An 11,650-nucleotide genomic window follows, 5' to 3' on the forward strand; every position below is an offset into this window, starting at 1 on the left:
CCTTCTTTTCTGTCTGCTTCTCAATCATCGTCTTCCACTTTACAAAGGTTGAAAATGTCTCATCTTTTGTTTTTAGAAAATACACCCACACCATCCGAGAATAATCATCAATCAACGTCATGAAGTACCTGGCACTGCTCTTAGAAGGGATTTTGTTAGGACACCATAGATCTGAGTGGATATAATCCATCGTTCCTTTGGTCTTGCGCACTACGTTTTTATCGAACTTCACCCTGGTCAATTTGCCAAACACGCAGTATTCACAAAACTCCATACATTCTGTTTTCTGCCCATCCAACAAATCCCGCTTGCTTAACACAAATAATCCTCTTTCGCTCATATGACCAAGAGGCATATACCACAATTGAGTCTGATTCTGATTATTGCATCCAGATGCTACTGCAGCTTCCCCTGAAACTGTACTGCCCTAAAAAAAATATAATCCTGAAACCAAATTGCTCTTCATGAGTACCATAGTGCCCTTGCACACTTTGAGAACTCCATTCTCTGCATGGTATCTGAATCCATGAGAGCCAAGTGTCCTAAGAGAAATCAGGTTCCTCTTTAGTCCTGGAACATGCCAATACTTTATAGTTTTGACAACACCATCAAACATCCTCAATCCGATGTTACCAATTCCTTCAACAGATAATACACGATCATTGCCCAAAAACACCTTGCCACTCATCTGTTTGTAAGTGACAAACCAGTTTCTGTGTGGACACATGTTATAAGTAACACCAGTATCAAGAATCCAGGAATTTTGTCAATGATCTGAACTCACGAATAAAATTTCTCCAGCACTATCATCACCATCAGAATCAATAAAACTATCAACCACATTCGTAAAACTTTCTGGTCGCTTTCCCTTTTTATTTTTCAACTTGGGACAGTCTCTCCTGTAGTGACCTTTCTCTCTACACTTAAAACAGTTGGCCTTTTTCATTCTTAACTTAGATCTGGCCTTAGATTTCTTCCTGCCAGAAGAACCCTCCCTTGAATGTGTTCTTCCCCTGCTCAGTAAACCTTCCCCCTCAAATCTTTCACTATTATCTAAAAATTTCTTTTTCAACTCCTTCGATTTTAGAGAATTACTAACATCATCTAGTGAAATACTATCTTTCCCATACAACAGAGTATCAACAAAAGTTTCATAGGAGGGTGGCAAAGAACATAACATAATAAGGGCCTGATCCTCACTATCAATTTCAATATTAATATTTTTCAGATCCATAATGATTGAATTGAATTCATCCAGATGCTCTTTAATGGGCGTACCATCGCTCATTCTCAGATTGTAAAGTCTTTTCTTCAGATACAGGCGGTTGGTCAGCGATTTGGCAGAGTATAACTCCTATAATTTCTTCCATGCCGTAGATGCTGAGCTTTCACTGGCAATCTCGCGTAGGATGTTATCAGTTACGCTCATGAAAATCGCACTCAAGGCTCTCTCCTTTAGATCAGCCTTCTCCGCCTCTTTCATACATTTTGGAAAGTTATCCTCGATTGCCTTCCATAGACCTTGTAGGTTCAAGGAAGATTTAATTTTAATCTTCCACAGACTGAAACTTGATCCACCATCAAACTTCTCTATCTCATACTTCGTTGAAGACAACACCATCTGTAAACCCCAAGGTTTTGCGCACAAAGCTCGATACCGTTTGTTATAACAAGCACGCAACTCTAAAGCACACACATAAATTACATACACACAAGATTGAAAAGAGAAGGAGAATAACATAGGATTTAACGTGGTTCAACCATAAGGTCTACGTCCACGGGCAAGAAAAGAGAAAAAAAGTTTCACTATGATGAAAAGAGCAAGATACAATCAATCAGAACTCTCAAACTCTAACCCCAGTGTATTTCTCGAATATCTCACAACTCCACCACAAAGGGTAGAATATTACAATATTTATACTGGTTCATACCCTATCTGCCCGTGCCCTCTGCTACCACCACATATCTCACTTTTTATCCCAATCAGATCGTAGCGCGAAACTTTTGAGCCGGGTCACAATTCGGATCCATGAAAAAATATATCCAAAATTCAAGCCACAAAAATAACACCAATCAATTTCATAAAAAGAACCGGCATAAGTGATCCATCAAACACTGCAACATCCATAAAGAGATATTTGTTAACCAAACAAATCTGGTACCTCCATTTCCCCAAACACCTCTTCTCCCAAAGCAAACGACACGATCACATCGCCTCCAACAGCCCCCTTTTGTCGCTTAGGGGCAACCCAATTACAAGCTCCGTTCAGAAAAGCAGACGTTGAGCACTCGAGGATGGCATATCTCATATCATTATGAACCATTCTCCAACACCTACTTCTCAAACTGTAAATCTCAACCAAAGGCGGAATCTCATAAAAGTTAAAATCACTATCTTGCAAATACACTACACTCACCAACTTAAAATCATCAGTAGTGGAATCAAAACCAAACCCAAGTGAGTGTATATAGGGTCCATGTGAGGCAAACGTAACATTAGGACCAGGAATGGCAATAATCTTTCTAACACTAGGGTTCCATAAAGCAGCCCTATCAGTGTATTTGCCATAAACATCATCGGATAGATAAAAGACCCCATTATAAGTACTCACTATATTAGCAAAACGCTTTAAGCCTTTAAACGCTTTAATCCGATGGACATTTTTCATTCTATCCTTTTGCTGCGTCTGCTCTGTTCCATTGAGCCATGGATCTACTGGCTTTGAAAAAATACTGGGCCTCTGATAAGAGGTTGCTGGGAAGTCGCAAGCCCATCCTGTTTAACTAATTGGACATTTGAGTCTTATCATTTTAATTTGATTCTATTTTCAAATTTCTTTTGCTGATTTTAAAAATATAATGGAATTTAGTTATTTACCCTTATGAAAAGAAATTGAATAAGAAAAATAAAGAGAAAAGAAATGAGAGTAAATCTAATCTCTCCCATAAAATATTAAAATACGATAGAAACAATTTTTTTTGAAATAAAAAATTATTATACTCTCATTTATGTTTAAAGATATTTAATAAATATAATATAAGTAATACATTTATTCTCCTATTTTTCTTTTTTCTACTCTATTTAGAATAAAAGAAAATTTAAAAGTTGATATTAAAATCTAATGCTAGAACTAAATTTGCAATCACAAAAACTCGATAAATGCTCCATTAAGCTTATGTACGATAGAGCCACAACCACTACTAGTTCTGGTCCACACTAGCACATGAAGACCATTGATTTGAACATCCAGTTGCTGGAATTTGATACAATGTGTGCAGGAGAATCATGCTCCTCAAGACACCATTTGCTTCATTCTGTAGAAATTGACTCTCCCTGTGCTTCTTCCTTTGATTCTTCATTTGCTTTATCAATTACTATCCGCGAATTAGAACTAGGTGCAACCTCCTCTAAGATTTCATTTGCTTCGTTCAGTATCATAGGATTGTTGGCATTCTTCTTCCCTTCACTAATCTTCTGCAAGTCCTTGTCTACGCCATCAGGAGAAGAAGAAGGCTCCTTTGAAACTCCATTTGTGCCATCATCCTCCGAAGCTTCCTCCTCTGCAAATTCATTTGCTTCATCGAGTAAAACAAGACTCTCCACTAAAGTGTCCAAATAAAAGGAGCCTGTATTGCCCAAAATTTCTGTAGCCGAGATTTCTTCTGTCTTTGGATCATAGAAAACTAGCTCTCCATCCACTTTTGCCAGTAGAACCTTACCATTTTGCCTAAATGCAACTAACCTTCGTATCCATTCCAAATGTGAAATATTGAAAAGTTTGGTCCAAGATCCTGGAACACCATATTTTTTCATCATCCAAACTGAAAAACACCTTTCCGTAGTAAATTTCATAAAAGGAACCAGCAAAAGTGATCCATCAAACACAGCAATATCCATAAAGATATATTTCTTAACCAGACAATCTGGTACCTCCATTTCTCGAAACACCTCTTCTCCCAAAGCAAAGGACACAATCACTTCGCTTAGACCATCCTCCTTAGTGGCAACCCAATGACAAGCTCCATTCAGAAAAGCAGACGTTGAGCCCTCGTGCATGACATATTTCAGATTATTATCAACCTTTCTCCAACCCCTACTTCTCAAACTGTAAATCTCAACCAAAGGCGGAAACTCATTATAGTTAAGAGTACTATCTTTCAAATACACTACTCTCACCAACTTATAATCATCAGTAGTGGAATCAAAACCAAACCCAAGTGAGTGAATAAAGGGTGCTTTTGAGGTATAGTTAACTTTAGGAAAATGAATTTTAACAATCTTTCTAACACTAGGGTTCCACAAAGCAGCTCTGTAAGTATTAATGCCACCAACATTATCAGATAGACAAAAGACCCCATTACAAGAACCCACTATATTAACAAAACGGTTAACGCCTTTAAATGGGCAGTCAAGTTCCTCGACAGGGTTTTCGGGGAAACCCTCATCTGGGTATAGAAAATAACGCTCATTATCTGACTCTGTGTCTAGTTCTGCGGTAGTGCTGTACCTAAAGATAAGTAGGCCACTGTTTCTTGGAGCGGTTTTCTCGAGATGGTGGGCTATGAAAGAAGGGTTGGTGATTAAAGAGTACCAAGATTTGGAAACGCACCTGCATTTGAGGAGTGATTTCACAGGCAATCTTGACAAAATTTCAGTAAGCAACTTTTGAGAAAGACGATCGGACATTTTTTCTTTTTTCTCAAGATGTGACATTTTGCTTCTTGTTCTTCTTGTTGCGTCTGCTTTGTTTTATGGAGCTATGGATCTCCTGGCTTTGAAACAATTGCAGAGCCTTAAGGCAGGCGCATTTAGTTTAACGAATGGAAATAAGGAAAATGAAATTTGGCGGGAACAGTTACCGTTGAGCTGGCAATGGGGTTAGGTACTTTTTGTATGATAAAAAAATGGAAGATCTTTCTTTGTATATTTTTAATACTTTTTGTATGATAAAAAAATATAAGATTATTATTTTGTAATTGTATTTTAGTGAAAGTAATTATTAAAATTAATTATATTTTTAATTTATCAGTTAAATTAAAATAATTAATTTTTTGATAAAATTACTTTAAAACACTTTTAAATGTTTAAGTATTTGATTAAAAGATATTTATATTTTTTATTTGATTAAACAATAGTTTAAAATAAATAGATAACTTATAAATAAGATATCATTACTTATGACTTCTAACTCATTTTAAGTACTTTTTTTTAATTTATAAATTAAATCAAATGTTAATTTACACATAATTTTCTATTTATAAATAGCTTTGACCAACGTATAAGTTAAACTAAACATTCTCTTATTTTTAATTAATTAAAATATTTACAAAAAGTATCAATTTTTTCATTGGTTAATAGATTTTAATTCCAATAAAATTATTATTTAATTTTTTTATTTTAATGAAAATGTTTAGTAAGTTCTTATATTTTAAAAAATACATTAGTTAATCTTATTATTTAGTTCTATTAAAACTTTAGCTCTTCCCTTTTTTTTTATATTTAAAATTTTCAGATTTTCTCTTCTTTTTTCTCTTATCTCTGCTTTATTTTTCTCCCTCCATGCTTATTTCTCTCTGCAACCACACTTTTTTTTTCTCTCATTTTATCTTTATTTTTCATCTTTTGATAAATGCTACAAGCTTTCTGCTTTCTACATAAAAAGATTAATAAGTTGTCTTAGATCTCCAAGGAATAAAGGCAATAATACAGAAAAATTATTTTTCAATAGAAAAAACATAAAAAAAATGTCCAAAGAATTGAATGAAAATATTTAAATAATTAAAAAAAACACATGTGAATTTAGTCTCCACACAGCTTTTCATTTTCATTTATAAATATATTTTTCATAATATTCTGCTTTTTAAAAGATATAGTCTAACTAATTAATTTTACTAAAATAGAGAGATTATATAGTAATTTAATTGGTATTAAAATTCATTAACTAATAGAAAATTTAAGAAAAATTTTCCAAAGAGAACGCATTTATTCATATATGCAAGTATCTATGCATGCAATTATTAGGACCTAAATATGTACGATACTGCTACTTCTGGTCGAAACTAGCATAAGAAGACCATTTGCTTCATTGTGTAGAAATGGACTCTCCCTGTGCTTCTTCCCTTGATTCTCCATTTGCTTCATCAATTACAATCTATGAATTAGAACTAGAAGCAACCTCCTCCAAGATTTCACTTGTGCCATTATCCTCAGAAGCTTCCACTTCTGTAAATTCATCTGTTTCATTGAGTAAAACAAGACTCTCCACAAAAGTATCCAAATAAAAGGAGTGTGCATTGCCCCGAATTTTTGTATCAAAGATTTCTTCTGTCTTTGGATCATAGCAAACTAGGTGTCCAAATAATTTTGCCAATAGAACCTTACCACTTTGCCTAAATGCAACTAACTTTCTTATCCATTTCAAATGTGATTTAAAATCAGGAATATCGAAAAGTTTGGTCCAAGATCCTGGAACACCATATTCTTTCATCATCCAAACTGTAAAACAGCCTTCCCCAGTCAGTTTAAAAGATGCAACCAGCAGAAGCGATCCATCAAAAACTGCAATATCCACAAACTGGTATTTCTTAACCAAACAATCTGGTACCTCCATTTCTCCAAACGCCTCTTCTCCCAAGGAAAACGACACAATCGCATCGCATACACCAGGCCCATAAAATAGCTTATTGGCAACCCAATGACAAGCTCCGTTCAGAAAAGCAGACGTTGAGCGCGCAGTGATGACATATTTCAGATTATTATCAACCTTTCTCCAACCCCTACTTCTCAAACTGTAAATCTCAACAAAAGGCCGAATCTCACCAAAGTTAAAATGCGAGTACACTATTCTCACAAGCTTATAATCATCAGTAGTGGAATCAAAGCCAAACCCAAGTGAGGGTATATAGGGTCCATATGAGGTAAACGTAAAATTTGGACAAGGAATGTTAACAATCTTTCTAACACTAGGGTTCCATAAAGCAGCTTTGTCAGTGTATTTGCCATAAACATCATCAGATAGACAAAAGACCCCATTATAAGAACCCACTATATTAACTATACGCTTTATGCCTTTAAATGGGCAATCAAGTTCTTCAACAGGGTTTGCAGGGAAAGACTCATCTGGGTATAGCAAATAACGCACATTTTCTTTAAATGGCCAAACAAGTTCTCTGGTGCTGTACCTAAAGAAAAGTAGGCCACTGTTTCTTGCAGCGGTTTTCTTGAGGTGGTCGTCTATGAAAGAAGGGTTGGTGATTAAAGAGTACCAAGTCTTGGAAACGCATCTGCATATGAGGATTGATTTCACCGGCAATCTTGACAAAATTTCTGCGAGCAATTCTTGAGGAAGATGATCAGACATTTTTCTTTTTGTTCTTCTTGCTGCGTTTGCTCTGTTTTATTGAGCTATGGATCTACTGGCTTTGAAAAATATACTGGGCCTCAGATAAGAGGTTGCTGAGAAGTAGCAAGCTCATTCAGTTTATCGAATTGGCAATCTAGTTGGGTACCAGCTGTCTGTTTCTTTATATATAAACAACAGAAGATTCTGGAATAGAGGCAGTTACTCTTTCTTTTTTTGGTCTTCAAATACATATTCTTTCCATTAGCATCCATATTCGACTAAATAAAAATTAGCTTATTTAAAAAAAAAATCAAATTTAAACTTGATTTTTAAGCTCATTTAATAAATAAATTGAGCTTGAACTTAATAATATTTGATTCATTAAAACTTACGAGCAGCTCATTTAACAAATTTATTTGTAAAAATATTTATATTAATTATTATATTTTATTATATTATAAATGTTTATTATTTTATATAAAAATATTTTAAAAATATGTATTATTCAAAATTATGATATTATTATGTATAAAATATATTTATTAAATATAATTATTTATAATTTAAATTTATTTTTTAATGAAAATTAAGGTTTAATTAGTATGAACTTTATAATTATAAACTTAAAATTCATTCTTAAATGAGTCTAACTACTTGAGATTTTTTATTTGACTCAACTACTTGAGTTTTTATTGAGCCGTGGATCTACTGGCTTTGAAAAAAAATACTGGAGCTCAGATAAGAGGTTGCTGGAAAGTCGCAAGCCCATCCAGTTTAACCAATTGGACATTTCAGTGTCATCCTTTTAATTTGATTATATTTTCAAATTTCTTTTATTGATTTTAAAAATATAATGGAATTTAGTTCTTTTCCCTTATGAAAAGAATTTGAATAAGAAAAATAAAATGGGAGAAAAATAATTGATACAACTTGCTTGTCTTTTGGATCACTACTAACCCAAAGGCAACGCTATGATTATATTTGTCCTTAAAGACGCAGTAAGCTACGTTACCTTGGAATTGATTTCCAATGCCAAAATGAGCCATCAATAGCCAAACAAAAGTAACAAGTTCTCCACCTTCGATCATGGGAAGTTGCAGTGCAATGATTTGCAGCATACGACATCATCTCCACCCACACACTGCTCAGTATCTTCCATTTCTGTTCTTTCAATTTTTTCAGCTCTTTGGCTAACATACATGCAGTGAACAAAACAGATTTGCTTCCATCTCCCTTCACTTCTGTTGCCTTAAACTCTGTATTCACTTCAGGAATCATTTGACATGCTTTCTTTAGTTTGTATGATCTTATGCCTTTCTTTCTAAAAAATCTTTCAGCATCAGCACAGGTATCTTTAAACCTTACCTTACAAATTCCTGCCACAGTAGCCATCATTGTCGACTGCATAATTAAAAGATACAGCATGTAATCTGACAAAATTTTACTGAATTCTTTTTCATTACTCTTATTTTCTCTCCTTTTTATCATTGATCAAGAGCTCAGTTGCAATGTGCCACATCAGGATGCTCTCGTCATAAGGGACAGCAAGAACACAAGATATTAACTCGTCACTCCTTTGTTTATCCAAACCATCATTTTGAAGAACCCAGTCACCTCTAGCCGAACATATTTTCCTGACAGTTTCTGCATCATTTATCAACCGAGATCTCTTTTGCAGCTCACCGAAAATATATTCCCAGAGCTACATTGTCAGTGGCTCGCTGGAAACATATGTCATCTCATCCAGAAAATCCTTGAGGCCCACAAGATCAATGAGTCGATCCTTGAAAGCATTCAGGCACTGGATGGCTTTATCAATGCACGAAAACCGAGTGACCTTTGTAGGTCTAGTCTTTATGCACTGACAGAAATTGTTGGTGATGCCACATTGATGAAAACTTTTATCAATTCCCAAATAGGAATGATTGAGATTATATATTTTTGAGGATTTAACTCAAAGAAAGCGAATCCATTTCTCAATAGAAAATGCATAAAAATAATGTTTAGAGAATTGAATGAAAATACTTGAATTGTTAAAAAAAATTAAATTTAGTATTCATATAGCAAAATTTTCATTTTCATTCCGAAATATGTTTTCATAATATTGTATTTTTAAAAGGATATAGCCCAATAAATTAATTTTATTCAAATAGAGAGATTATATAGTAATTTGACTAGTATTAAAATTCACTAACTAATAAAAAATTTGACAAAAATTTTACAGACTGATACATTTATTCATATATGCAAGTATCCATACATGCAATTATCAGGACTAGAATATGTACGATACTGCTACTTCTGGTCGAAACTAGCACAAGAGACCATTTGCTTCATTGCTTCATCAATTACTAGCTGTGAATTAGAACTAGAAGCAACATCCTCCAAGATTTCATTTGTGCTATTATCCTCAGAAGCTTCCACTTCAGTAAATTCATTTGTTTCATCGAGTAAAACAAGACTCTCCACAAAAGTATCCAAATAAAAGGACTGTGCATTGCCCCAAATTTTTGTATCAAAGATTTCTTCTGTCTTTGGATCATAGAAAACTAGGTCTCCAAATGATTTTGCCAATAGAACCTTACCACTTTGCCTAAATGCAACTAACTTTCGTATCCATTTCAAATGTGAAATATTGAAAAGTTTGGTCCAAGATCCTGGAATGCCATATTCTTTCATCATCCAAACTGTAAAACAGCCTTCTCCTGTCAATTTAAAAGAAGCAACCAGCAAAAGTGATCCATCAAAAACTGCAACATCCATAAAGTGATATTTCATAACCAAACAATCTGGTACCTCCATTTCCCCAAACACCTCTTCTCCCAAAGAAAACGACACAATCACATCCCGTACACCTGGCCCATTGCCTCGCTTGGTGGCAACCCAATGACAAGCTCCATTCAGAAAAGCAGACGATGAGCGCGCAGTGATGAAATATTTCAGATCTTTTTTAACCTTTCTCCAACCCCTACTTCTCAAACTGTATATCTCAACAAAAGGCCGAATCTCATCAAAGATAAAATGCGAATACACTATTCTCACAAGCTTATAATCATCAGTAGTGGAATCAAAGCCAAACCCAAGTGAGGGTATATAGGGTCCATATGAGGTAAACGTAAAATTAGGACAAGGAATGTTAACAATCTTTCTAACACTAGGGTTCCATAAAAAAGCTTTCTCAGCGTATTTGCCATAAACATCATCAGATAGACAAAAAACCCCATTGCAAGAACCCACTATATTAACAAAACGCTTTATGCCTTTAAATGGGCAATCAAGTTCTTCAACAGGGTTTGCAGGGAAAGACTCATCTGGGTACAGCAAATAACGCACATTTTCTTTAAATGGCCAAACAAGTTCTCTGGGGCTGTAACTAAAGAAAAGTAGGCCACTGTTCCTTGCAGCGGTTTTCTTGAGATGTTGGGCTATGAAAGAAGGGTCGGCGATCAAAGAGTACCAGGTCTTGGAAACGCATCTGCATTTGAGGAGTGATTTAACTGGCAATCTTGACAAAACTTCCGCGAGCAATTCTTGGGGAAGATGATCAGACATTTTTCTTTTTGTTCTTCTTGCTGCGTCTTCTCTGTTTTATTGAGCTATGGATCTACTGGCTTTGAAAAAAATACTGGGCCTCAGATAAGAGGTTGCTGAGAAGTAGCAAGCTCATTCAGTTTATCGAATTGGCGGGAACAGTTTATTGAGCTAGAGCGTCGAGCTGGCAATGTAGTTAGGCACCAGCTGTCTGTTTCTTTGTATATAAACAATAGACGATCCTGGAATAGAGGCAGTTACTCTTTCGTTCTACACAAAATTTTTCGTCTTCAAATCCAAATCTATTTTCAAATTTCTTTTGCTGATTTTAAAAATATTATAGAATTTAGCATCCAGCGAGCCATCAGCAACATAAAGAACTTCTTTCAGCTCTATGAGCCAGTCCTTGACCTCATTACTCAAGGCAGACTTCTCCTCTGCATCAAGAAGAACAGCATGGATTGAGGAGACTCCTTTCTTGACTTTCTCGAGTTCATTCTTGACACCCCACAACAGCCAAATCTCTTGGAGAAAGATAGAATCCAGTTTGTTAATGATGTCTCCAGCAAAATTGAAGAGAACCATTTCAGTCATTTTTGGAAAAAAGGGTAGACGGATGTGTTTTGTGACTGCAAAAAGAGGCAAATGTTGTCGTGAAGAGATACAGCAAGAAATGGCAAAATATTTATGAGACTTGTGCATTACATCTGAACTCTATGCCTTGCGTCGACAAGTCATCAAATGTTAAGGCTCACCATTTTATATACACACACACA

The 11,650-nt window shown here is 34.9% G+C and overlaps 3 protein-coding genes across 3 annotated transcripts; all 3 read right to left on the reverse strand.

Annotated features, from left to right (window-relative positions):
* Positions 1–1,354: 1,354 nt before the first annotated feature.
* Positions 1,355–2,669, reverse strand: LOC131181986 (F-box protein At4g22390-like). Its single transcript, XM_058150598.1, has 3 exons — positions 2,147–2,669; positions 1,570–1,683; positions 1,355–1,521 (listed from the first exon to the last, which is right to left on the reverse strand). The coding sequence occupies exons 1-3, from the start codon at positions 2,667–2,669 to the stop codon at positions 1,355–1,357; spliced, it is 804 nt and encodes a 267-aa protein (XP_058006581.1).
* A 641-nt stretch (positions 2,670–3,310) lies between these two features.
* LOC131181987 (F-box protein CPR1-like) lies at positions 3,311–4,687 on the reverse strand. Its single transcript, XM_058150599.1, has one exon. The coding sequence runs from the start codon at positions 4,685–4,687 to the stop codon at positions 3,311–3,313; it is 1,377 nt and encodes a 458-aa protein (XP_058006582.1).
* A 1,465-nt stretch (positions 4,688–6,152) lies between these two features.
* Positions 6,153–7,364, reverse strand: LOC110673657 (F-box protein CPR1-like). The gene has a single exon (XM_021836791.2). The coding sequence runs from the start codon at positions 7,359–7,361 to the stop codon at positions 6,153–6,155; it is 1,209 nt and encodes a 402-aa protein (XP_021692483.2). The 5' UTR covers positions 7,362–7,364.
* Between the last annotated feature and the right edge of the window lie 4,286 nt (positions 7,365–11,650).

The sequence above is a fragment of the Hevea brasiliensis genome, chromosome 8 (assembly GCF_030052815.1).
Source record: "Hevea brasiliensis isolate MT/VB/25A 57/8 chromosome 8, ASM3005281v1, whole genome shotgun sequence".
NCBI lineage: Eukaryota > Viridiplantae > Streptophyta > Magnoliopsida > Malpighiales > Euphorbiaceae > Hevea > Hevea brasiliensis.